The sequence below is a fragment of the Pocillopora damicornis genome, chromosome 5, assembly GCF_964200805.1.
Source record: "Pocillopora damicornis chromosome 5, jaPocDami1.2, whole genome shotgun sequence".
In the NCBI taxonomy this organism is placed as follows: Eukaryota; Metazoa; Cnidaria; class Anthozoa; order Scleractinia; family Pocilloporidae; genus Pocillopora; species Pocillopora damicornis.
The window spans coordinates 14,611,845-14,639,372 of record NC_142674.1 but is presented as its reverse complement, the minus strand read 5'-3'; the positions used below and the strand labels follow the sequence as shown (position 1 = coordinate 14,639,372).

General features: G+C 39.0%; 1 protein-coding gene, 1 long non-coding RNA gene and 1 pseudogene across 2 annotated transcripts in view; 2 read left to right on the top strand and 1 right to left on the bottom strand.

The window, feature by feature from the left end:
* Nucleotides 1–27,528, bottom strand: part of LOC149045516 (uncharacterized) — a 169,302-nt gene that overhangs the window by 61,053 nt on the left and 80,721 nt on the right. The window lies entirely within an intron of this gene.
* On the top strand, nt 737–22,906 carry LOC113668329 (fibroblast growth factor receptor 3). Its single transcript, XM_089205912.1, has 22 exons — nt 737–797; nt 1,663–1,905; nt 2,012–2,260; nt 6,505–6,678; nt 7,381–7,656; nt 8,453–8,776; nt 9,383–9,646; nt 9,780–10,061; nt 11,350–11,598; nt 11,919–12,164; nt 15,664–15,774; nt 16,135–16,144; nt 16,715–16,905; nt 17,675–17,791; nt 18,170–18,354; nt 19,176–19,295; nt 19,728–19,804; nt 19,934–19,974; nt 20,770–20,866; nt 21,249–21,345; nt 21,810–21,917; nt 21,972–22,906. The coding sequence occupies exons 1-22, from the start codon at nt 737–739 to the stop codon at nt 22,014–22,016; spliced, it is 3,567 nt and encodes a 1,188-aa protein (XP_089062038.1). The 3' UTR covers nt 22,017–22,906.
* On the top strand, nt 24,619–26,549 carry LOC149045527 (QRFP-like peptide receptor; annotated as a pseudogene).

Sequence of the window (27,528 nt, the reverse complement as noted above, 5' to 3'; positions counted from 1 at the left end):
ATAAGCGGGTCAGTGCATGTTCAGTTGATTACATGTTTGAAGAGTATGGTGTGTGTAGCCTGTGGTGTGTATACATGGTTAAGCTGTTTATTTACTTATTAAATGTGCAAACTTTCTTTTCATGTTCGCCTTACATCCTTATCCTAACTATTAACAGATTGTAAGTAGACATGTTTTTAAGTGTTATTTATCAGTAGGCACAGTAAACATGGTTGATCAAACCAATAGCTCCCAATAGAAAAATGGAGGCAAGATACAGTGTTTGTTTGTGGATCAGTATATCAGTGTGCATAGCCAATCATAGTAACAAACTTTTAAGTATTGCAACAATTAAATTCCTACGTTTCAGGCCTCAGCCATCTTCTGGTGGAGCTTTAACAGCAAAAGTTAAGAATTCAAAACTGACAACATTGAAATCCTCGCTTGCTTCTTTACAAAGTTTTTGCAAAGCCATCTATTTGAGGAATAGGAAAAATTGGCATTTTCACGGGTTAAATGAAAAATTCCTGCAGGATGTTGGGAGAACACGAATGAGGCGAGATCGGGAACGGAAAGGCATCAATCTTTTAAATTTGGAGGCTTTAGTTTAAAGCCTCCTTGGACCTTAGGAGCTTACGACATCTACAATAATAAGTATTTATTTTAGTATCCTTTATGGCAAGCCTCAGATTTATGAAACAAGGAAGCGATTTCACATATGACTCTTTTCCCACAACGTATCGTTTTCAAAGGTTGCATGGCCTGGTCATCGTGGAGTGGAGGCTGCAAAGAGTGCGGCCAGAACAGGCAAAGAGTCGGTAAGTGACAAGACGAAATTTAAGTATATGAGACTCAAAAGCGTATTTGTAGGTTTTCACCATTGTTTTACAGCTTCAAAAAACTGTATGCACATTAATAAGCTTTTATTGAAATGGATGAATTCTTAAGTATTGATGGCAAAATAGACTGCATTTATAGTCATGAGCATTACGCCTTAAGCAATGGATTGATAACCAAACATGTAGGTTTAAGTTGGATTGAAAAAATGCATTGCTTGTCAGTTTCTCTATTCCCTAGCTGGATAATTTGGGGGAAAGTTCAATACTTCTCCGAAATAAATGCTTTTTCTTTATTAAAAAAAAAGGCTGACTTAGGCCCAATCATCATTACTTTTAAAAAATTATATAAATAACCTTACTTCTAGAATTCAACTGTTCCAGAACTCAGGAATCACGGCCTTGTAAATGTAAGTGGTTTCATCCATGAGGATAAAGTGAAAGACTGAACTAATTTCCTGTTTCAGAAATTGTAAAATGTTCCTCAAATGTCCTTTCATTAAATACCTCACTCTTCAAAAGGACACTTTTTTTGCTGGGGCTTTATTATTTCCAATTAGATGCTAGATTTATATTTTCTCTCGCAAAACGAAGGAAATTTTGTTTAGTCGTAAAACGAAAAGACCACCATTGTGCCTGCTGCACAGTAGGCGCGATTTTGGCGAGCGAATGCTTAGTGCTCTTAGTATTTTCTTATCGCTGCCATTTTTTATTCTTACAACATTAGGGAGTTGGGGATGAGAAGAAACTTTTACGAAGGGGGTGAGCGACGGTTAAAAGAAAGAAGAAGGGAGGGAATGGGGCATTAGTTATACATTAATCATTACTTTCCTTTTCAAAAATAAAGGTCCTCCTGAAATTAATTCTCGGCGAGAGAAATCTGTCAAACTTAATTCAACCCTCCAAGTGGATTGTCTTGTGAGGGGTTTTCCTCAACCAGAGGTGAATTGGACAAGAGATGGAAAGCTACTTAATACCACGAACAAGCTCACCATTAAACAAGTGACTTATGGAGACGCTGGTCAATATACATGTAGTGCGAAGAACAGTCAAGGGAAAAGTGAAGCAGCTTTTCAGGTTACTGTTACAGGTAAATGTTAATTTTACTTTTTCTCTTCCAGTTACTCTTTTCATTGTCTGTTTTTTTTTCTCTTATTTCACCTTTTTTGAATTGTGCTTCTTAATTCCATGTCCAGGTCCTCCTGAAATTAATCCTCGGCTCATCAATCAGTCGGTTACATACAATTCGCCTCTTCAGTTCAAGTGCTCTTTAAGCGGTTTCCCTACACCTGAGGTACATTGGACTAGGGATGGGATTGATATTGGCAAAAAGAACACTCTCACGATTCGTCAAGCGAGGTTTGAAGACTCTGGCGAATACACATGTAGCGCTAAAAACCCCACTGGAAGCAAGAAATCAACCTTTTGGATTGAAGTGAAAGGAGGTACAGTTCTCATTCATACAAACGAAAAAGAGTTATGATTCATGACTTTAACAAATGTTCAATTTCGTTACTGCAAAAATTCAAGAGTGAAGACAATGCTCATTTTGCGAATCAGATCTACGAGTTCAAATCGCATAAAAGAGAAAATTGATTAAGGATGAAAAGATATTTTAATGATGCTTTGATGACATTAAAAAAACGAGTTTAGATCAACCGGTAAATCAAACATAATGACAAAACTTAGAGAAAACGTAGATTCTAATTGGTCAAAAATCTATCGCCTATTATCCCGGTAAAACCATAGAAAACTGAAAAATTTTCCTGCCCTGCGAAACAACGCCATACTAAACGGTATCCCAGATTTTAAGTTATCGAAAGCCCTTGGCTTAATGGAATAGAGGAGGACGCTTTGAATGCCGCGATAAAAACTAAAAAAATTGACAATTTATTTTTTGGCTTAGTTACAGTAATCTCTGCAAGTTGTGTTTTGACATTTTCTTAGTCGCTCTCATGGGCAATAGAAGGCTGAACTGGTGGCATCCAGTTGGATTTAACATGAAACGGATGTGCTTCTTTGTTTTGTTCGTGAAAGATGTTTTGGAGGTGCACTCGTCTTGCAAATTGCAAATTATTCAAAATCTTGCAAGAGTTGTTGTCTAATTTTACATTCGTTTGTCACGGGTGTTGGGATGAATTTGAGAGATATTTTAGGAATGTTTCATTTGTCTCCTTTTCTTTGGCTTAAAGCCTACATTTTAAAGTGTGTCTACGCCCTTTGTGTCCTATGCTTTTTGTTCTGCTTCTGCTGTTAAAGCCAGATTTTTTAGAGTCAGAGAATAAGTCATGTTACCGTTTCATTACTCGCGCATAATTACACCACATTCAAAAGTTCCCGTATCAACGCGTGCTTGGGGTGTACATAAATTAGTTCATCATGGCTGCGCATGTGCTTATTCTTCCTCAATCTAGAAAAGTATACTGCTTAACATGGTGTCAGGACCGTTTTTTACAGCGAGCCAGCTTCTCGTAGACACAACTGCACCATTGAATAGCTTCTTCGGCAACATCTCAAACCTTCACCAACATTTCACAATTGCACTATGCCGAAGCACGGAAAGTCTATCCTCGATGTACAAGCCGTGCGACCAGACCGTGACAATAACCGTTACTGGGAGACCAGATTTCATGATTAATGTTTACTCGAAGGTTACAGAAACCCCGCTAAAAGCAGAATCACCGAGATTGAGGACCATTACATCGTCGCTAAGAGACCCTTCGAGTTAGCAATTCCTTCAACTGAATGGGACACCTTGCACATCGAAATCACTTCTAAGATATCGAACGATCATGCTGGAAAACACTGAGTTTGGCTTCAAAAAATCAAAGAACATTACGTTGGTGCATGTAGTTTGATGCAAGACCGCTACCAAACCTCCATTTCAACGTAAGAAACCGTTATACGTACTGCCGTCGGGTGATGATTGTTTGGCGTAAACGCGCAAGAATTTATGAGGGGTAAGTTTCTCTTCGGTCTCAATGAATCCTTCAGTCGCCTCCGAAAAGATGTATTTTACAGAGATGGCCAACGGAAACCGGAGGATCCCCCTTTGACCCCGGCGTTCGTGGTGAGTCAAGTTATATTGAGGCGGCACAACATACAAACATGCTTTTGGCTAATTCCACCACAGAAGAACAAGTTCACTCTCCCACTTCCACGACAGCGCACGAATTGGTCAAAAAACGTCCGGGCAGATCAAGACCTGGAACGTTCCTTAACAGATATTGCTTTTTATGTGGCAGCATGCAGCAACGCTACCGCGACATATGCCCAGCTTCAGGCCACACTTGCAGATGTTGTCACAAAACTGATCACTTTGCAGGCTTCTGTCAACAGGTTGCCAAAGAGAACGGAGCCTCTAGACCTGCCTCCCATACACCTACCCCACCGGGTCCCAGACGGGAATACATGAGATTGGTGGAACAAGAAGAGCACTCCTACACCCTTCCCGTGGAAGGCATACAGTATTAGAACTGCTTCACCCTCTTAAGTGGGTAATCCCTAACACTGGTGTCCCTACAACGGCCCCACCCTCTGACAAAGGCCATTTCGCCTGGCTTCTTTTGGAGGAACCGGTCTCAAACTGCAGAGTGCAAATTCTTTTCCAAATAAATTCCGCAGCCTCTTGCAACACTCTTCTATCCTGCTACTTTTCCAGCATATCCTGGGCCAAGATTCTACCATCCAAAACTGTGATTCTACCCTACGACAGTCCACCAACCAGATCCATTGGCCAACTTACCCGCCAAGCCAGTAAAGGTAAATTCACGAGTAACCTCACCTTCCTAGTCATTTTCACTGACCAACCAGCCTTACTCAGTACAGAGGCAAGCATAGCACTTGATGTGCTGACTATGCATGCGGACTTCATAAGGAAATGCTCCATAAGTAACCCTTCCCAACCACTGCTGACTGAACCTGACAGCCATCAGGAATCAGCAGCTGGGCCCCCTTTACCACCCACAGATACGTCAATGCGAGTCTGGCCTACACTAAGGACTTGAACTCTGAAACTCATTTCCAAGAACTGAACCTCACTCTTTCAAGGTCTGGGCTTCCTCAGCCTACCCGTCGATCTCGACTTGGATCCAGATGTCAAACCCATTCATGCCCCCATTCAATGTGAACCCATTTCAAAGCTGGATGCAATCAAAGCGGCCCTGGATGCGTATGAAACCACTAACCAGCTAGTAAGGGTATCTCAACCGAGAGCCAAAACCAACCCCAACCAAACCGGGAAAAATACGGAGCTGCTTAGACCCTTCTTAGACCCTCAATAAAGCCATTCGATGTCCAAAGTAAAGCATCTCCACCTTGGAAGAAAACATCCACTAGCTGCATGGAAGGAATAGATGTAAAGAGGCAAACCATCCCCTTGTCCTTAAGATCATCTCTGATTACCACAATGTTCACACCATGGGGTTGCTACAGATGGACTAGGCTACCATTAGTCATATCCTCTGCATCAAAAGAACGGCAGCGCCAAATTCGTATGGTGCTTGATGGCCTCCTAAGCTTCGGTATTACTCTCGGCATCTTAATCCCTGGCTGCAGCGTCAATAACATGGAAGCCAGAATCGACCACGATTGCAGCCTTATCGCCGTGCTTGAGGGATTTGAACAACGTCATGTCAAGGTAAATGTCAACAAGATGAAATTCCTTATTTGCAAAGCCACTTTCATGAGCCATGTTACCACTACAGATGGCCTCCAGCCCAACCCTGTCACAGTTAAAGCTATGATCACCATGCCCACTCCAACCGAAAAGCAAGCAGTGCGCCGATTCCTACGGGATATTAATTACCTGGCCAAATTCTGTTCCGAACTTAGCAGCGTCACCCAACTTCATCACAACCTCACCAAAGAGGACATGCCATTACTGGTCAACAAGGCACCAGGAAGCCTTTGATTCAGCAAAAGCCCTAGCCACCTGTGCAGCATGCCTGGCATACTTTGACGTAACTGCGCCACTGATCCTTCAAGTGGACGCCTCAGACTATGGCCAGGGAGCTGCCCTCTTACAAACCATCAAACCACACAGTAGCAGCGCCCTTGACGAGTCTTCTCTACGACCCATTGCGTACTGCAAAAGGCCTAATCACTACCGAAGAGTGCTATACCTTGCTATTGTTGAAGCCCTCAACACATTCGAGGAATTGCTTTTAGGAAAATCCAACAGAGTCTATACAGACCACCAACTCTTTCAGTCAATCTTCAAGAAGGACCTCGCCTTAGCACCTAAGTGTCTGCAAAAGATGTTGCTTTTCCTACAGCGTTACAATTTTACTATTGTGTATAGAAAAAGTTCTCTCTTGAATTTAGCAGACGATCTATCCAGAACCCATGTCAAGACGAAGCCGTCCATGTCGGACACCTTCCCAATGTTTCACGTTCATCTTGCTCGCTTGGACCCCAACCCACTGGCCATCACCAATACCACTCTCGAGTTATGTTTTTGCTCTCAGAAGCGTGTCTCGATAAGTTCATAGCAAACCCTTCGGCATCGCGCCAAATACCAAATTAATGAGTTTACCGTAACCAAATGTTAACTTGAGCATTCGAAGTAATTATAGAGAAAGGTAGAAATAGAGACTGCATCACTGTCTTACATACTTTATTTGGGTAAATGATCCAAACATGTCTTCTATGGTAGTTTATCAAATGTTTTTGTTTAAAACTCTGTAAGTGGATGGTGGCTGGAGTGAGTGGAACTCCTGGAGTATCTGTACCAAGCCAGTTGGTGGTATACAAACCAGACAGAGAGAATGCGCCAATCCAGAACCAGCATATGGCGGGAAACACTGCGATGGGACCGGAGCACTGCTGAGAGAATGTAGCAACATGTCCAGTTGCCAAGAAGGTAACATACCAATTGCAGCTTTTCTGATTTCAGTGGATGAAAACTTCTATGTTGAAACAAAAAAGAACAAATACAGGAATGAAATTTAGAGTAAGAAAAAATGAATAGAACCTCTGAGTTTTAACTTTAATCACATAATCATCCAGGCAAAATATGTGAAATGCTCAAATTATCAAAAGTCAGGAGTTCATTATAAGTCAGAAATCCTCCATGAATGCACAAACTCTGTACCTGTACGGAATTCACCATGCTTTTCCTTAAAGAAACAAAACAAATCTCCATTATCATTTGTACTACAATAGGTAATAAATTCTTGGCACAAGTTTTCGCTGATATTTGTGGTCACTCTGTAAGAAGTCTGCACTATATGCATAATGGCGATTACGAATTTCTTTTCGTTGCCCGTGAGCAATACCTTTCTAGTCAAGGCGGTAAAGCTAACTATTATCTACTGACAAGAAATATGTTTGACAATGCGAGGGCCTCAGTTTTGGCATTGACTAGCTAACAAAGAAAATCATTTTAGCTAAACAGGAAATTCTTCCAACATAAACTGAAAAGAAATCTTTCAGCAGTGCAAGGACTACTGTTACTAGGTAATTATATGGCGACATCATCGACACAAGAATTTACCTAAGCTTAATTAGTCCACGTTGTTTACTGTTATCCTTATTTATCTATTGTTTTTTTTAATATTTGAAGAATTTCCCTTGCGATTTGAAACAGAGAAGAACCCATCTGTCGGTACAATGAAGATATTCTCAAACAGCAGTTGGCAAAAGCTTTGTACCAGTCAATGGGATGAAGCAGATGAAAATTCAACCTGCATGGCCATGGGCTATTATGACAACGGCGTCTTTGCTAATTACACATGGTACGCAGAACGTGGCAATGCTTCAGAGATGTCCACCGACTACAACTGTACCATTCCGACCAGATGTCAAAACAACTTGGAAAATAAACAACAAATTTGCAAAGGTAATAATGAATTGCACTCATTTAATATCCGCATGACCTCCAAAGATGGTAACTTGATAGATTTACTCACACTCCGGTGATTAAAACTTTCCCGAGATTGCTCATCTTCGGGTATCTTTAGGTTCTAAAAAGGTATGTATCGCTAAAAATCTGGCGGGTTTGTTTACGCCCTGAGGCGATTACAGTTGAATTGCTGCCGAAAGAAGAACCTAACTGCGCAGTTATGCATTTCGGTTTCATGAACTTCACAACCTCCAAACCCTTCACTAAGTTTCCTTAAAACTTTAACATCCCTCTAGTTTCCTTTTTTCTCTCTCTTTCGTGAAACTAAGGAATTTTACAATTTTCACCCTACTTATACTTAACTAAATGCCTTTTTCTTGATAATTGCATGAGAAATGCTTTAAAAATGACGTTCTAATTTAAAATGTAAATCACCCTATTGTGTTCGCCTAAAGTAAACGCTTTTAGGGTAAGAAGACACGTCTTGAATGTTCCAACATTTATTTAAAAAAATCTTGTTTCACAATTTAAAGCACAGTCACGAAGCAATGTAAAAGAGGTTCGTCGTAAAACATCGCTGCAAGGAAACTATGTAAAGGTCGTGAACTACATCGGACAAAGAACGATACATCCAACGTACGAATACTGATTAATTTACACCTAGAATTTCCCTTAAAACTAAACACTTAGATTGGCATGAACTATTTATCCTTTCATGATTTAAAGGCATTCTTGATTCTTGATAACCAGTATTTTCCATCTTAATGGATTAAAATTTTTGTTATTCCTTAAGTTCCTGTTCGCTTGAATGGCGCAAATGTGGAGTATGGAGGAAGAGTGGAAGTGTTTTACAAGGGGAAATGGGCAAAGATATGTAGGAATAAATGGGACTTTAATGATGTCAAAGTTATTTGTCGTCAACTTGGCTTTGAAGAGGCTTTAGCGGAATTTATTGGGTCAGATATAGAGGCTGAGGGAATACCTTTTGCAATGTCCGATGTCTCTTGCGCTGGAGAGGAGTTTGAACTTGCATCATGCGATCGCATCGATGGAAAGTTAAACATTCCACCTCAATGTCAAGCGGATGACAAGAGTTCTCAAGCGTTGTGTCAACCAAGTAAGCAACTAAATTTTTAGGTCTGATTAGTTATTCTGATTTTCGTGATTGTCTTTCTTCTTCCCACTGACTTTCTAAAGTGGAGGGTTAGGGTTAAGGTTGACATGACTTGGTTTAAGGGTAACATGAGTCGACTTAAAATGACTTAGATGATTTTGATTTTATCAACCGAGTTGATAATATAAATTTGCCCCCGTAAAGAGTTCCAAAGCTAAATTTCGAGCGTTAGCCCTCCGTCATGGCGGGTGTTATACTCCCCCACCGACGCAACGCCACAGTTTCTTTAAGAACTTACCCTCCTTATAGCTGATTCAACTTGGTCTTGAGGTGAAATGATGTTAGCTAGGGTGTACATGACTTTCATGAAGGTGATATGACTGCTCATAAGATCACCTGACTTCAGTTAAGGGTTACCTAATGGCTAACAGGATTTTGTTTGGAGTATTGTAACTAAGTTTAAAATACGACATTGTTAAAAGCATTTCTCAATTTAAGCTTTAGCACAGGCAAATATATTCAACTTTTCTATCTCTTCTTGTAGTATTAAGTACAAAAAATTTGATTTATTTTTATAAAATCTTCTAAACTGAACTATTTTTTTTGCAGAAAACCAGAAAGTGTTGAAAAGAGGTGAACTCTATTTTGATATTGGTAGCAGAGAAAAGATTCACTGTTCTACACACAGTAAAACCACTCATGCTAGGTGGGTCATTAATAGGCAAAAGCTTGAAATAACAAACTCTACTTCTGAAAGGATCAGGGCTGAAGACAATGGTGATCTGTTCATTGATGACGTGCAGCCATCTGATGGAGGAATATATGAATGCCAGAGATTGGAATATGTTCAATATTACATTGTCTACATTAATGGTATGAAAACACATCTTTTTATATTGTAGAAATAGGCTTAACATGCAGGACATTGCCATGTAAGACAAGTACACTTCTGACTTTTCAACAGTATAGCTATGATATTGGTGCTTTTCATTACTGCTTTCAACAGCAAGATTTACTCAAAAGACGTTGGACCAACAAACCTTTATTGCGTACACGTCTGGCATTATAAGCTGTAGTGCTGATGGAACACCGAGTCCACAGATTTTTTGGAGTAAGAAAGGAGGAAAGTCCTTAGACCCGAAACGATTCACTCAAGTATCCAACGGCAACCTGCGTATTGGTTTTGTAAAGCCTGAAGACAATGGAACATTTACCTGTACCATGAAACAAACTAAAGGACCACAGAGGGTCACAAGCAGAGATAGAAATATATTAGTGACAGTTATAAGTGAGTGACCAATGATATAATATATAGAAAGTCATAAAGTCAGTTCTTCAAATGTAATGAATTTAATTTACTCAGTTTCCAAACCTTTTCGCAGTTCATATCCGCAGCCATGCGAGGCGACATTTTATCGTGGATATGTTTGTTCATTACGGTTGTTCTAAAGTAGGGTGTCCTGTTAAAAGAAATTATACTTAAGTTATTTATCAACAATGTAGTATCCTCGCCATAACTCAGAGTAAGTGCCCTTTGATGAAGCTTATAGTTTCTTTTCAAACTGGTAATGTGCTTAAAACGACTTCGGTTGGTCATGGTGACGAATTCAATTTCTGATTGCATTATAATCGTTTATCTCGCAATTAAGTTACTTTGGATGTGGATTGTGACTTTTGACTGCATATTGTGTCTTCTTCGTGTTATAAGGTCGGTAGATATGCATGACCTTATGAACACTCTGTTTGACTGTGATTGGCTAGAATCCCACACAGGCCTCGATTGCCACACTTTGATTAAATTTTCTTTCGGAGTCCACTGTCGCAAAGTTATTATGTTCTGTGTTTCTTGTGGTCCGCATCCATGTTTCCGGGATGTCTACCCCAATGTCCAATTTATGTTGTAACATGCAAAGTCTTACGTGGATGGCCTCTTTTACCCTGCGTGTGTAATAATGGGATCACAATCAATGTACTCTACTTCAGTCTAGAGCAGGTGGTTTCCAGGTGTCTTCTGAAACTGCAGAGGCCTTTGCCTAAGCATGTCGTCTCTCGATCTGTCATATTACTCGTTTAACCACTACTTGCATAGGACTGCATGTCCCGCTGATGTAAACTTCGCATTACTCACAGGGAATCTTTTAACCTCGGGCTCTTGTTTTAAAGATGCAGTCCCATGGATGGCGAGTGACTTGTTACTATTTATAACATCAGTGAAGTGAATGGAATGCTTTCGGTTATTCAAATGCTGTAGCAAACTATCAGCGTTTTCGCGAACCAAGATTATAGGGTGATAAGGTTATCGATTGCTCCTAAAACTCTATAGCGATAACAGGGTAGACCATATTCTCCATGGCTGCGCCTTCTGTCTTTCGTAAACTGGTCCGAGATAATAGGAGTATGTAGACCTCAATACGAAGTTATGTCCGCGATCTGACAAATGATTATATTTCATATAAAGCGCTAGTGTCATTATTAAATGTTCATTATGTTAAGTTATGGCGTTTAATGTGTTCTGTGTAAATGATATTAGAATACCTCCGATTTTCCGAGGACATGTTATTTTATTTACCTCCTAGTTCGACCAAAAGTGGATATTTCTGGAGCAAGCAATCTCATCATAGAAGGAAACAGTGTGAACTTGACGTGTAAAGTTGTGGAGGGTCGGCCTGAACCACAGATCACCTGGCTCAAGAATAATACATTGCACAGACAGAGTTTGTCTCTCTTCTTTTCTGAGATAACAAAGGAGGACGAAGGGCGGTACACTTGTAAGGCAGAGAATGCAGCAGGCTTTGACACCAAAGACATTGACATTTCTGTAAAAGGTGTGTTCGTCAAGTGTATAGTAATTCTTTACACAACTTGATTAGTTATTTATTGCGAAGAACTGGAAAGCCTTTACACTTGTTCTTTTGTTCCTGCTCTAAAAATATGATGGTTTCATGGCTAAGCTAGTAATATAGCCTGACTAACATGGTTTTTGGAAGCATTTGTTTGAAATGATCACAAAATGGTGCATCGATTTCTTCTTTTTTAAATTGTTATTTATTAGTTTTTTTATATTTATTATTTCTTATTTTTGCGGGTGGAGGGAGGGGGGGAGGCTTATAATTTTGTAATTTGTATTTATATGCTTACTTTGCAGTTCCACCCCGTGTTAGTGATGAGTTAAGAAATTTCATCATTGCATTTAATTCCACATTTACAAAAGAGTGTTATTTGAGAGGTGACCCACAAGTATATGTCAACTGGACCAAGGATGGAGTGCTACTTAATAAAACCAACACCCTAGTTATTAGACAAGCGAAGTTTAAAGATAAAGGCTTTTATGAATGTACTGCTAAGAATGATTATGGAAAAGCAAACTCTTCCTTCTGGATTGATGTCACAGGTAAACTCTATGTTGTAGTTTATGTCATTTATCAAACTTGTAACTTACCAAAGCGTATGTTTTTTAAGCTTAAGCAAAATTTAAATAGACCTATTTTTTTCTCTCTTTTCATCCATTTCCTTTAAAAATATCGACGACCAAGGAACTAAGGAGTCATGATCTTATGATACATTTTCATAGGTGTTAAAGGTAGTTCATCAACTTGGCTTTGAATGTATCATTACCTAAATATTAAGGATTGAAGTTGGAGAGAGATTTTAAAGGAACATTCATATCACTTGTTTTAAATTATCAACATTAGTACTCTTTTTTTCCTAGAAAAGGGTACCTGATCACGTAGAGTTGATTCTGACTTACACACACCCAGATTGTAAATGAAGCTAAATCCGTGACCAATTGAAAATCCTGTGATCCACTCCAATGTTTTTATCCCTAAACTAATGTTAAAACGCACAATCTGGATACGTCAAATGACGGATTTCCTATCTTTTTACATTACAGAATGCATATGTTATTTAACAAATAGAGAAGCCTTGACTGTGCTCTGTTCGGTTATAAAGCACGCAGGAAGCAGCTAGAGCACGAAAGAAGTGTGAGGAGAAACACGAGACGTAGTCGAGTGTTTCTTCCCACTTCTTGAGTGCTCTCTATTTGTTTTATAATAAAGAATCGGTTAAATTACCCAAGCATTACTTTCAATTTTCAAAACAAACTTTATTTCCAAAGCGAACAACAATGTCGTCAGCATGCTCTATACTCTCATAAAGCACGCTACAATAAGCCAATAAGAATCCTTGTTAGAATGGTTCAAATAATCTGATTGGCTGTACAAGACTACAGCTGTCAAAAGTGTCAAACCATCAAAGTTCAAAAATCATCAAAGTTCACATTCTACGATAGTTTACAAACTAAAATAGTTCGGCAAGTCGAATTTAACACTTTTGCCTGAAGTTTTTAAGTCTCTAATACAGAATCTTGAAGTGAAATGTTCAGTGAACTTCAGCCGAATTATGGCTCATAAAAACACGCGAGTTTTTTCACATGACAAGGTCGAAAACAAACTGTTCAAGGCGAGTATTTTTTGAATGAACGACAGCCGAATTCACCGGAACATGAAGATCGCTCGTGATGGCAGCGCCGCAAAACTCGGCTGCGGTGACTGATGTGACTTTCCACTCAACGTATCGGAAAGGATATCAGAGCAAGCTCTTATTTTTTCACTCGGAGGGTGGCTGATGTAGTTTCTGAGGCTTGCTTTACTGTGATGACCGGAGATCGCCATTATGAGCGAGCCGCGATGAACTTAGTATGATCATATTCGCTCAGACACCGTCATGATTAGTATGAATTTTAACAATTATGCCAGTTTGGTTATATTTTTCATCATTTCTGTTTTGTTCTGTTTTGTTTTTGAACACTGAACTTTATATACTTTTCGAATGTTAGCTGTTTTATTTTTATTACCGTACATAAGCTTGCAAATTTAACTGAGCGTGAAAATCTTTAAAACTCGGAATGTTATTTTGTTTTTCCTTTTGAGGATTTTCGTATCTTCTCACGTTTTAATAACGTAAATTACGGCGCCTAGTATGTTTACAAACCTTTGTTTGATTCTTCTGTTGCTACTTGCCGGCTCGCTTCAGTTCCGAAATTTCACTTTCAATTATCGGAAAAAAGCTAAAAAGAAGTCCCGGAAAAGCTCGAACACAGTACAATTGGCAGATGGTGTGACAGCTGTAGCTACGCTCTATGCTCTATACTCTCATAGAGCACGCTCTTTCAACCAATGACAGCGCGCGTTATATTCGAACTTTATTATAAATATGTATATGTATATTGTTAAAAGATGAAACTGATATTCATTGAAGATATATGTTTTAACATCACACTCAACAACCAAAAAGAAACGGATGAATGTTACTGGGACTCATGGGACAACGTAAGGCTAAACAATATATTTTTATGCTGAACGAGAAGAAAACCTTTCGAAAAAATTGACCTTAGTCAAAAATAGGCTTGAACATCACTTTTTTTGTTTTGATGTTTTGTTGTTGTTGTTTCGTCGTTTTATCAAAGGTTAGCTAAATGGGGTTGAAATGGACTATGCAAACCTTATTAATTTTGGGTTTTTTTTAATTCAAGTATCTGCCCAGATTATAGAACCTCCGATCAACCAGTCTGTTACGGAAGGAAACTCTGTGAACTTCAGTTGTCGAGCCTCAGGTGTGCCAACACCAACATTAGTCTGGGTTTTTAATGATGCTGAGCTGCCATTTGGTATAAATCGCGATGGAGTATCATTCCTGGAATTTTTAAGCGTCACAAAAGGGATGGAAGGGTCTTACAAGTGTATAGCGGAAAATACAGCAAATACAACTAGTTCCTCTGCAACACTGCGTGTTTACGGTAAGTTTAATGATCATCATCACGGTCAACGGCAGCGTCAGCGTCATCGCAATCGTCATGGCCATCGTCATCGTTATCGTCATTATCATTAAACTTACCGTAAACACGCAGTGCTTTGCCCATTACTTAACTCGTGATTGACACCTTCTCTTTGAAACGAAATACCTGAAGTTCATAGAGCGATGCAAGGTTATTTCATGTAAATGGTTACATGAAATAACCTTACATCGCTTTATGAACTTCAGGTATTTCGTTTCAAAGAGAAGGTGTCAATCACGAGTTAAGTAATGGGCAAAGCACTGCGTGTTTACGGTAAGTTTAATGATAATGACGATAACGATGACGATGGCCATGACGATTGCGATGACGCTGACGCTGCCGTTGACCGTGATGATGATGCCGACGATAACCATGGCGATGACGACGATGTGACGCTGACACTGAACTGCTGCTGACGTTGAGGGTGACAAATGTGGACCACGATTTTAATCTATTGCCTTTTTCTTTAAGTAGGAAAAGCCTCTGCTCAAGTTGTTCCAGGCAAGTATCCAGCACTCACAGCAGGTGACAATCTCACATTGGCCTGCATCGTCAACGAAGAAACAATAAATGTAGCTTGGAAAAAAGATGGAAACTCACCACCCGAAAGAGCAAAGATTCATACACGATTCGATGAAAAAATGAGTGAACTTGCTATAACTGAAGTTGTGAAGGAGGACAGTGGTGTGTATTCTTGTGAGGCACGTAACAAGCCCGGTATGGTTGCCCGTTCCTTTGTAAAAATAAACGTCATAGGTAAGTTGGTGTTACCGTTGTGTCTTAAGAAAATACAACTTTACTGATTAAGAAATATATTTTCAAATAGATGAAAACTGTTTATCAGTTAAAGACGAAACAAATATAGGTCACCTGACCCATTTACATGAAATAACCTTACATCGCTCTATGAACTTCAGATATTTCCTTTCAAAGAGCAGGTGTCAATCACGAGTTAAATAATGGGCAAAGCTATTTCAAACAACTTGAATTTTATTAGTACTTTTACTACCGTCGAGATTTGTCTAATGGTCATTTATCTACCTTACACAATTAGCTAAGCAAGTGCAAAGTTTCAACACTTTATGGTATTACATTGGCGGATCAGTGGCGGCAGCGGTGGTCATTTCGCTAATTTCCTGGTATTTCCGCAAGCGTCGAAGGACAGGTGACGTCCATTTTTCTGCGTTATTTCAGATTGCTTTGTCTGAAAGTAAAAGAAGGAAATGTTTAAACTTATTAAACATGTCTATTGGGGGGATGGGGAACACTGAGCTACGAGTCTAAGAGAAGAGATATTTTTAGAAGAATTACTCGCGTGCGGCCAAAAATTGCTAATTGCAGAGTTTTTCACATTTGTATATGTATTGATAATAATTGAAATTCAGCAAATATCACGTCACTCCTAATTTGTGCAGATTCAAATTTCCTGCCACTACACAGAATTTTTATTAGAATATTTGATTTAATAAATTAATGAAAAGTTTTTCCTTCTTTATCTCCCTTAATTCATTATTTGGAATTGCAGCTATGGCTCTGTAAGTCATTTACTTTACCTTCCATTCATCAAATTCATCGGGAAAAATATCCCCCATTGCATGATGACGATAACAAAAATCATATCGCAGTAATTACTTTTATCGTGCTCATCGTGTTTGTGATACATTATTAACATTCATTATGTGTTTTTAGAATCAGCTTCATTAGTTCCTTTGTTTAATTTCTTTATCTCTTTAGTACCTTCCATATATTTTCAGTTAGATTAATCCATAGATTTAATACTTTGAAATAAAAATCGAAATGCAAAAAAAAATTTAATTAAATAAGTAAAATTTCTGATTTTAAAACCAACCGTTTCTTTTTTGGTTTTAACAAACATCCGATTGACATAGTGTACTTAAATAACAACAATTACTAATATGTTTTGTAATAATTTATGTTTTTGGTATAATGAAAACATTGTTCTCTCACTATCGGCAAGAGAGATTATCTCGCCAATCAAGTTATCCTGGCAAACGAATTTTTTTACTCTCTGATTTCTCTTTTCTTTTTATCACTTTTCTTTGTTTTGAACCTGAAAGTAAGCAAGGTTGATTTTCTACATTTAGTCCTGACCAAGAGCAGGCAATTCAGATGGAGCCATTGAATGCAGAGGTAGATGAGTGGGAGGTTGCGGTGAACCGTGTCCTGCTACAAGACGTCATTGGACGAGGGGCGTTTGGAGCCGTGTGGAGAGCTCTCCTGAGTTCACCAAATGGACAACCTGGAAATCGGACGGTGGCCGCTAAATGTTTCACGCGTAAGCACCTTCAATTTGTTCTATTGATACATATGTTGATCTCTGGGGTGGTTATAAAAATGTTTCATTTGGGGAGGGGGGGGGGGAAGGCGTGGTCCAAAATTACTTATCGACCCACGCTCACCCCCATCTTCTTCACTCAAGGTTACGCGCGGGAAAAAATAGAAGAAGGCGGGGGGGAGCAAACAAACAGAGAAGATAATCAACCAGTTTGATCGTAAAAGTGGTCCTGCAATAATTCTTGTTTCCAACAAGTAGTGTAAAAGGTCACAAGCATAGGTTAGAAGGGGGTTAATATGGGTTAATATCCGCAACACCCCACTCCTCCGGAGGGGGGGGGGAGATCCGCTGCTGAATCCAGTAGAATTTTTTTCTCCCTTTGGACCTATTCCCCACTTACTAGTGACTGATTATCCCGAGTGGGAGTGGGCAGTCTAACAGACTGATTACACGGTGCTTTTCGCTGGCAAAAGACATTTACCGAATGGAAGATGTGAAGCATCTGAAGTGACGGCAAAACTAAAGAAGGTAAGAAAAATTGGTAGGATTTAACCTCAACTGGTTCCAATTCGGCCTTTATACTCATAGTCAACTCAGCCATGGCTGAGGTCAGTGAGTTGGGCAATCTCCTAGCTGCGAAAATTATCATCCAAACGGTAATAAGAAGATGCAAGGTTTGTAACTCTACCGGATTCTTTCTGGCTTGAACCTGCATGCAACAAATGTATTAATCAGAATGTGTCTCTATCAAAGTATACTTTTGTTGTAGCCACTGCTGGAGAGGAAGGAAGGAAATGTTTGATGAGAGAAATTGAGCTGGGGAAACTTATCGGTGAAAACGTTTCGCCAAACATTGTAAAGTTCATGGGCTGCGTTACGACAGAAAGTAAGTACTAAGCGTACAGCATCTTTTCTGAGTATATGTTATTAACGATACTATAAATGCTGAATGAACCCTCTTGAGAGCTCTTAACATGAGATCCGTAACTAGGATGTTAATGGAGCCAAGTTCGTCTTTTTTTTTTGTGGCAAACAGACTGTTTCTCTTCGAGAGTATGTATCCATCGACAGTTCATTAAGATTTCGGTTGGAAAGCTTGAAATCTCGTTAACGAGGCTAACCGGCTTTCTCCCTTTAACCTGTTGCAAATTTTTGAAAGTAAATTCTGATGAAGGTAGATCCTAAAAGAATGAGTCCTTCGTGTAAGCTAAACTGCTTTATGAAGAAAGCCATCAGTAATTTTATCTTTGATACGTCACTTAAGTTCACCCCATACTCATCATGGAGTACTTGCCATGTGGTGACCTACTTGGTTACCTCAGAAAATGCCGAGGAGTGAGGGATCGGTTTTATCTTGGTGAGGGAAGAGCTCAGGATTTGAACAACTACGATCTCGTGTTGTTTGCCAAACAAATCGCCGCCGGCATGGTGTTCCTTGGAACGCGAGGTGTAAGTAGAATACTTGTCACATGTCAATTCTAACTCAGAAAAATCTTTCAGAGATTTAAACTTTTTATTTTTCAATAGCTCGGATTTTGGCCAACATTTATGAGTGCTTTTGGGTTAGATAAACCTCTTTGTTGACATTAGTAGGTCAGCGCAGATGTCAAAAAAAAAAAGAGCCAAAAGAAACGAAAATAAGGTTCATAATAATTCGGTTCCTGCGCCTCAAAAAATCCCAGCTATGATTATCTGGGACGGTGTAAAATTAAGCGTAAAAAAACAGACCCATGCAATTGTCAAAGGTCGCGTATGCACTGATAGCGCATATATATATAAATTTGACTTTCGTAAAACAGTGCTCAATACATAGGAGTAGAGCGATGTATATACATATATAAAACCTTATTGCGACACCTAAAAAAAACAAAACAAAGGTAAAAATGGAACTCCTTAGAAATCTGTAAAAGAAACAAAGGTAAAGATTAAATAATTTTGTCTTTTTCTTTTTTGGAACACAAAGGGTCCTCTGTTGGTTTACTACTTCTAAATTTCATTTTATTATCATAATTATTATGATTATTAGCATGGTTATGACTATAATCTTTATCATTATTATCATTATCGTTATTTTCGCAGTTGTAAAAAAATCCAACTTTTTGATAAAGAAAGTAGAAATCTTGGTTTTGTCAGCATTACAACATTATATAGGGCTACCTTAGTTTGAGCCTTTTTTTCGTTCAAACATACTCAAATGTTGGATTCGCCGCTGTACTATAAAAACCTATCGTTTCTTAACCTTTATATTCTGGCTTCTTATCTTCTGGTAGATTATCCATCGTGACCTGGCGGCTCGAAACATTCTCCTCGATAACAACTATGTTTGCAAAGTGACGGACTTTGGTATGGCATATCAAAGCTTCAAGTATGGCCATGGAAATGCCAAAAAGGTAGAAAACACTTTTTTTGTTGCTTCAGTGCGGTTATTTTTGGAAACGAGTTGTAAGCGTTAGCATATTCTCTATATAAAGTTAATGTACATGGACTATCAACAGGGTTTCATAGCTCACTTTGACTTACAAGAAAAAAGCAAAACAAAACAGAGTTAGTTATTTAACAGGATAGGTACTCCAGGCATCGGGATTTGTCAATTTCACTAATTTTTTTCGTAGAAAGTCTCGCGAAAGAAGGTACATTTTCTGTTTTCCGTGACCGCTTTACGAAGGCTAACCTTGGATTGACCGATAAGGGAACGACAAATGTAGCTTTCTTTTCACATTTTAACATATTTACGATATGTAGCTTCATATTTTTTAAAGATGGCTTTGAAAAAAAAGGGACATAAGTTTTGTACGGAAATCATTTATCGGTTGATTTTCCAGGGACGTTTGCCAATCAAATGGACTGCACCAGAGATTCTGCTAGGAGAGCTTGCTGGACTTTCCACCTTGAGTGACGTGTATGTATAGTTATGTATATCAACCCGCCAACCTAACGAACCTATCACCTTTGGATTTTTCTTTATCATTTCACGTCCGAAGTTCTCTCAGCGATTAATTATAGAATATTTCTGATATGCTCCCGTCAGGTGGTCCTATGGAATCGTTCTGTATGAGATAGTTACCCTAGGTAAGCTAAGTTATTTTCAATCAATACCTTTAACGCTTAGAACAGCAATGTGCATGCGCTATAGAAGTGATGCTATTTTAATTACTGTTATTTTAATAAAGATTTGTTTTCACATACTTCTTGGCCATACATACATACACATATATATATATATATATATATATATATAAATGTCGGAGTAGAGTCTACCTTGGCATAAAGTGCTCAATGCTGTGGTAGCAGAGCTGAGTATATATATGTGAAAGAATCAAAGAGGACGCATCGATTCTCTGTTACTCAGAGTTTCGCGCCTAAGCGCTCGTCAGACAGAACTTAGACAGACAGAACTGACGAGCGCCTAGGCGCGAAACTCTGAGTAACAGAGAACCGATGCGTATATATATATATATATATACATACATATATGTGTATGTATATATATTTATATATATGGCCAAGTAGTATGTTAAAACAAATCTTAAATATATATATATATATATATATATATAGATTAATATGTAACAAGCTATTTTGATTGTTAATCTCGGTAAATGCAAAGCAAACGATAAGTCTATGGCTTAAGCATTATTCAATTATCAGAGACTAACATCAACTCGGACCGAAAAAAGGAAATATTAAACTGCAGTACTGCATTCAGCAAAATTTGATTTGAGCATCATCAAGCTATGTAAATGTACATGCAGATGGCTTCCCTCATACAAAGAGGTCGAGAAGGAACAATGTTTCTCAGCCACGGTCATTGTAGAGTTGATACATTCAGGAATGTGACATACACTCGTCCTTATGCATTGACAGGAGGAATTCCGTACGACAGATGGTCAGAAGCCATGGTGATTGCAGAGGTCACAAAGGGATATCAGATGCCAAAGCCCGATCATGTTGACAACAAACTGTGAGTCGCACTTTTCTAGTATGATAACATCGTGTTCCTAAAAATAACCTTAGATCGAAGACAACACATTTAGCGTTCTCATTGCTGAAATCTTTGCAATAAAACAATTGGGTTACAATCAGAAGCTTTCTGTTACGTGAATGTCAACCAGGAGCATACCGCATTCAGCTGAGATACGGCGTGGACAATTATGACATCAAAATGTATTTAAAAAACATCAGAGCGAGTGAAGTAGTGCAGATATGTTCGACGTCCCAAAAAAAATCTGAACTATTGCCTATACTATTTTCAACAACAGTTTCCTGTAGGAGGACCTTATTGGTATTCCTCGCATAGTCCATTAGTAAGTAGTTAAGAGTAGATCATCGTTTTTAAATTTCAGGTATGATATAATGAAAAGGTGCTGGAATCGAAATCCTGACTTCCGTCCTCCTTTTGAAAGCCTGCGACAAAGAATGGACACATACATTCGCGAAGAGGTTTGTCTCTAGAATTGACAAATTCCCAATATTTTATGCATTTTAAAGACTATTCAACTTTTCAAACTTCTTACCTTGCCCCCATATGTTGGAAGCAATATTTGCTAGCATTGGTTTTATTTCCATTCGCTGTATGAAAGCTTCAGCTGAGACCTTTCATACTCCTGGCGAGAGACATTTTGCAGCCCGTAAGGCCATTTACGAGTAATTCAACTTGTTGGCTGCTTCTTATATCTACGTCGGTTGTGATCGTCCCCAGGGCATAAATCGGCTCAGTTCTATTCACCTACTTGCAACTTCACTATTTTCAGAGAGGAAATAAGAAACTCGCTTGGTATATCCGCGACTTTAAGCCACAGAGATTCTCAGTACGCCGGGGAAGTGATCGCACTTTTCAGCACGACTTTACTGTATTTAACGCTGTGCGGCTAATGTGTAACTCTCATTTGTTACTTTCTTTTCAGACATATTTGGAACTTCTTGACATGGGCGCTTATGACAAGGCAAAATACTCCAGGGTTGAAGATCTCGGAGATGAAGATGCAGAACCAAGTGAGGAAGTTGCAAAGAAGGTTGAAGATCTCGGAGATGAAGATGTAGAACCAAGTGAGGAAGTTGCAAAGAAGGCCTCAGCTAAGGGATTGGGAAGAAGTGCCAGTGACCGTCGTTAGGGTAAATAATCGTCACCTCTCGGTGCTAAACTAAGTGTAGGCTTGTGTTAGTTAAATTTCACTCAATAATAATATTAGAAGAATGTGTGAAAGCTTTGTCCTTGATTAACAAAATGATAATAATAAAAGCACCAACCCAATTAATTAATTCTTAAAGGATGCCAATAATAAATAATTTAATCGGTTTCAGAATAACAAAATTTGGATAGATATGAGTTAAACTTCCGTAATCGATTAAATCAGAAGAGAAACAAAGAAAGAAACAAAAAAACAACGTACTTGAAAAACGGCTCGTTTATGCCGATAGCTGTACTTGGCGAGCTTTTCATTGTTGTATTGTGAAACTATTTAGTAAATTTGTTTCAGGCAGACCTATTAAGAGATCTCCTAACGGCGATATGAAATTTGGTAAAATTTTCTAGTTTGGTAATGAATTAGTGATGAGTTATTAACTAGCACTCATCACTTAACGAAGTATCTTCTTTAAATTACATATTGCATCACTTCTAGTGATTTGTTTAACTATCAAGTTACCTTTATTTGAAAACAAGCGAGAGCATTGTTATTGACATTTACCATTTTGCTGCTAGTATCAAATGCTTTTGTCATAAACGGAGAGAACAGTCTTAATAGAGTGTAAGCTAATTCAAATTAATATTTTCTTAAGTGTTTTCGATTCGTATGAGAAAAAAAAAACGCCTTGTAAAGGGTTCATGCTGTGGTAGACGGAAACAATTTTACTTTGGTAAATGGAATGCTTTTTTAAAAACTGGACGAAATGAGAGCACGTACGAGCGTTTAATTTATACGCTATCCAAACACAATAAGTTGTATTTAAGATAATGTAAAACACTCTATTTAACATCTGCAATAAAAATATTAGAGGCTTATCTTATGACTATTTATTGATTATCTAGTCAGTTTAGATTGAAACCATTCTGTATCCTCATTAAGCTTTTGGATGACGTCATCAGACTTAGGCGATGGCTGCATCTATGTAATAGCATCTTCATGTATATCACTGAATGAGATATCCACATTCTCAACTTTTCACAATTACGGACGAAGCTATAGCTGGTCGCGTCTTTGACGCATGCTTTATGGGTCTGTTTAGAACTGCGTGTTTGTCTAGGGGAACCTTCGAGTTTGTCATCACGATAACAAAGGAGTCAGTTAGGATTTGTCGATGTTTTGCAGTTATAAAATACACCAGCACTCGAGGAAACAACATTTTTTTAACTGAATCGATAATTTCAAGATGCAACAGAAGGATAAGCTGTAAATGCCTCTGTTATCAATGTTCTGATCCATTGTACTGCTGAAGTGTTTCAATCCAGATTGACTGACCATGGCATATATCTCCCCGATTTATCTTTCCACTGATATAATACTATGCCAGCTAAAAAGAAGCGGTGTTCTTGTTAGTCTATTTTCTAGCCCCTCATTATGATAAAAAAAGTGTTAAAACTCTTCAGCACTGGCTGTAGAAGAGTTTCTTCAAGGGGATTAAGGGAACAGTCCAGGTGTGGGGAGGGAAGGGAAGAATTGGCGAGGTCTGGAACCTGGGGACGACGTTCTCACAACTGGCGATAAAACGCATGCTAGTCAGCGGTATCTTCAAGCGGTTACCGGTTACCTCGCCACCAGGGAGACTCGCCACCAGCGAACTCGCCACCAGCGAACTCGCCACCAAGGAACGATCTCGCCACCAACTTACTCGCCACCAAGCGAAGTCTTCTCGCCACCAACCACCAATAAAGAGATAAACTAGAATAAAGTAGTCGAGGAGAGTAGGATGTTCGAACGAGCACAATTCAAATCGGCCGAATGTTTGTGCGCTTGTCTGTATTTAAATTATGACCTTCAGCGACGTGTTAGATGTGTTCCGTTCCTAACTCATTGACATCAAACCGTATCGCGTTTGTCTTTTGCACGTAAGCGAGGATAAATTGCAAAACTCGATGCGAGGAATAAAAACTTACTTCGGTTTCGAGCGTGCTATCGACAACATACTTTATAAAGTTTGAGTACAGACAAGCGAACAAACTTATTGGTTTCGAACGTGCTTTCGACAACATACGTTTATAAAGTTTGAGTAGACTTTTCAGCCGAACATCCTACTGTCCTCGACTAATCTCTTTATTGGTGGTTGGTGGCGAGAAGACTTCGCTTGGTGGCGAGATCGTTCCTTGGTGGCGAGTTCGCTGGTGGCGAGTCTGCTTGGTGGCGAGGTGACTGGATACCGTTATTGCTTATCAACGTTCGCGGGTCTTGATTACTTTATCGAGGATTACAGTCTAACTTGTCTTCTATTCAAAAACGATCTTGATCACACGGGGTCTTATCTTGAACTGAAACGCTAACTATAATTTTCTGTCTAAAAAGAACTAATCATGGATCGTCAACCTAACCAGAAAATATTTCGCAGCTTTTCTCGGAAGCGGTAACACTTAGCTTCAACGGAAGCAGTTACAAATCTTAGTTTTCCCTTTTAGGAACGAATTTCACCACGTCAAACTGGGTTTTCAATAACACAATGGAAGCTAAAGCATTGTGTTTTATTTGTCAATTTGATTATTTTTAATTATTTTTATTGCCCAGGTGATTTTCATCATCTATTTCTCTCGTTATGCGATAAATCAGCTGAAACCATCCTTCAAAATGGCTTAAATGACGAAAAAAAGGGTGGCACAAAATTTGCGCTTCCATCATTCGATAATTTGGGTGGCAAATGCCTTCCCTAGGAGTAAGGTTTCTTAGCTAAGTTTTTATTTTCCATTTTCATTTCTTTAACTGAGCTTGAATCTCAGATTTTTCCCCTCATGGTCGAAATAACCGATTGACACAATTTTAGTTCTGAAAAGAAGTGCAGCACATTTTTCACCAATAAAAAACAACAAAAACAAAACAAGACAAAAACAAACAACAACAAAAAAGAAAATGAAAGAGGCTGTTAAGCAAGCTGGCTGAACTGCGCCGTTTTGTGCTAAACATATAGATTTTTGTAATTTTGACAAATTCACTTTTTTCCTGGCAGACCCAATATTCAAAGAACACAACGTTGCGTGAAATAAAGACTCAGCTTTTTTAGAGCTGAGCTTATCCCGTCAACCAAGTATTCAGATATTTTATGCTGACTTCTTCAAACAGTAGCGACTAGGAAGCTACAGATCAAAAAATGTTGACGTCCTCGCAGGCTGATAACGGTAGGAAAGCCACCTTCACAAATGGCGCCTGAAAGTGTCCAAAAAATAGCTAACGCTACCATTGTTGCTGCTGCAATACTTGTGAAAAACGCACAGCACAAACAGCTTTGACATTTTCCATCAATTTAGTGCATATCCCCTTATGACAGAAGTGATGCACTCTTCAATGATGGAGAAAGCTTGGGTTTAATGGATGTTTTTCCAATAATTATTATTGCATATCGTCACTATCTATGTCGCCTTTCTGTGTACACGCGCGTTGCAGACCTATTTCCTCTATTTTTGCTTTAACCATGGCACTTCATTCTCTTTCAGGCTCCACGGTGCAGCCTCCATTCTCGTATCCATCAAGAATTAAACTCACCTTCGCCATCTTATACACTGCAATCATTTCAATGGCCTTAGTTGGAAACATTTTGGTGATCTATATTCTGTACAAGAGGCCAGAAACAAGAAGATTAACAAGCTTCATGTAAGTCATCCTCGCTGTGGCCGACCTGCTCGTAACAGCTGTTGTCATGCCTCAGTCGATGGAACTCATCATTTCAGACAATCTGTGGATCGATGGAACAATTGGTGAACTCCTTGCCAAGCTCATCATGTTTGTTTTCTTCGTGGCGGTCACAGCGTCCCTCTTCTCTCTAACAGCCGTGGCTTTAGACTTCTTCTTCGGAATTGTCTTCCCATGAAAACGTTCCCTCGCTTTGGGAACAGAAAGACCTTGGTTCCCACAATTTGGATCACCTCAATGTGTCTGATGACTCCATGGCTGATCACAATCAAAGTTAAGAACTCCAGGATAGAATTAAAGTTTACTCAGTTTGGCGAGACTCAAGCAGCTTTGAGAGGTATCTTTCTTTACATCGTAGTCACCATCTACTTGTTGCCCCTAGTTACCATGTGCAGTCTCTATGGACACGTCTGTCACACACTGCACAGGCACAAACTGCCATTGCCATCAACAATCGCGCAACAACTCGGGCCCATGGTACCAAGCGTCAAGTTACGGTCGATCGCTGTCGTTGTTGCCTTTGCACTTTGCTGGCTTCCAGCGCATGCGTATCATATGATTTTGGCCATTGACTTCAGTGTGCGTGAATCGTTGCCATATTATTTTGTGCTGTTATGCTATTGATATGGACATGTAAACATAGTTGTTAACTCGTGGCTCCTGATATACCTTAAGAAGAAATTCCGTGCCGCATTTAAGAGAATGATAACTTAACCTTTATCGAGAATCTCATTTGCTAGCAAGAATAATGAGAGCTTAAGAAGTGTAACTAAACTGCCTATAAGAGACCCGATTGTCCAAGTAAGAGAACATTAAACAATTGGTTCATACATCAGCGTGCGTTCATCGAGATATGAAGCGCGCGGAAAGTTTGGAGAGCACGAAAGATGCGTAAGAGTTACTCGAGGCGTAGCCGAGAACAACTCTAGCTTCTTGAGTGCTCTCCAAACTTCCCAAGTGTTTCATATCTCGATGAACGCACAGCTGATGTATGAACCAATTTCTTTAACATTTTCAACCCGATGGAAAATTTTTTTTGCGAGGGATTTGTTTGCTGACGTCATGAGCGTGCACAATAGGAATATGAAGCACGCTCGCGCAATTGAATTTGATTAGACAAATTTACTAGCTATGTTATAATACCAGTTTACAAGTTCTGTGTGAGGATTATTGTTAACTTTTCATAGGTTTTACTATATTCAAGTTGTGACATTTGCAAGCTCATTACAAGTCTAGCTACCAGCAGACCAAATTAATTGAATTCATATCGATGGATTACGACTCTGCAGAACGTGATCCACTAAATCAAGAGTTGACTTAACCTGTTTTGTCTTCATGCAGCATTTGGCTCGCATGATGGTATAATACAAAAATATAATTATTATCATAGAAAGTGTAGATTTTTACCGCCTTGATGTGCAAGTGTTAAAATGAAGAATTGTGTAGAGATCTAGTTGCCTCTCATTTTCGCACTTTTCTCTTCTTTTCGGATGCCGTTTGTTAAACATGTCCTAAAAAACCTTCGCGCTACCCGGTAACTGTTTGGGAAATGAGACCTGGCCCGCACTCGACAGAATGGAGAAAGTAGAGCCTCCAAAAGAAACAAAACAAAACAGAACGAAAAGATGCACTTTACCATGACAATGCAAATTGCGTTCGAAGAGAAATAGCTCGTAAAGAAGGATTCCTTCTGCACAGCGTCAAGGCTCATAAAAGCGTACAGTGTAGACCGAGCTACAAGTTAAAACTGGTGCTTTGTGGATTAGTTTGTCCCAATGGAATTAAAATCACAAAT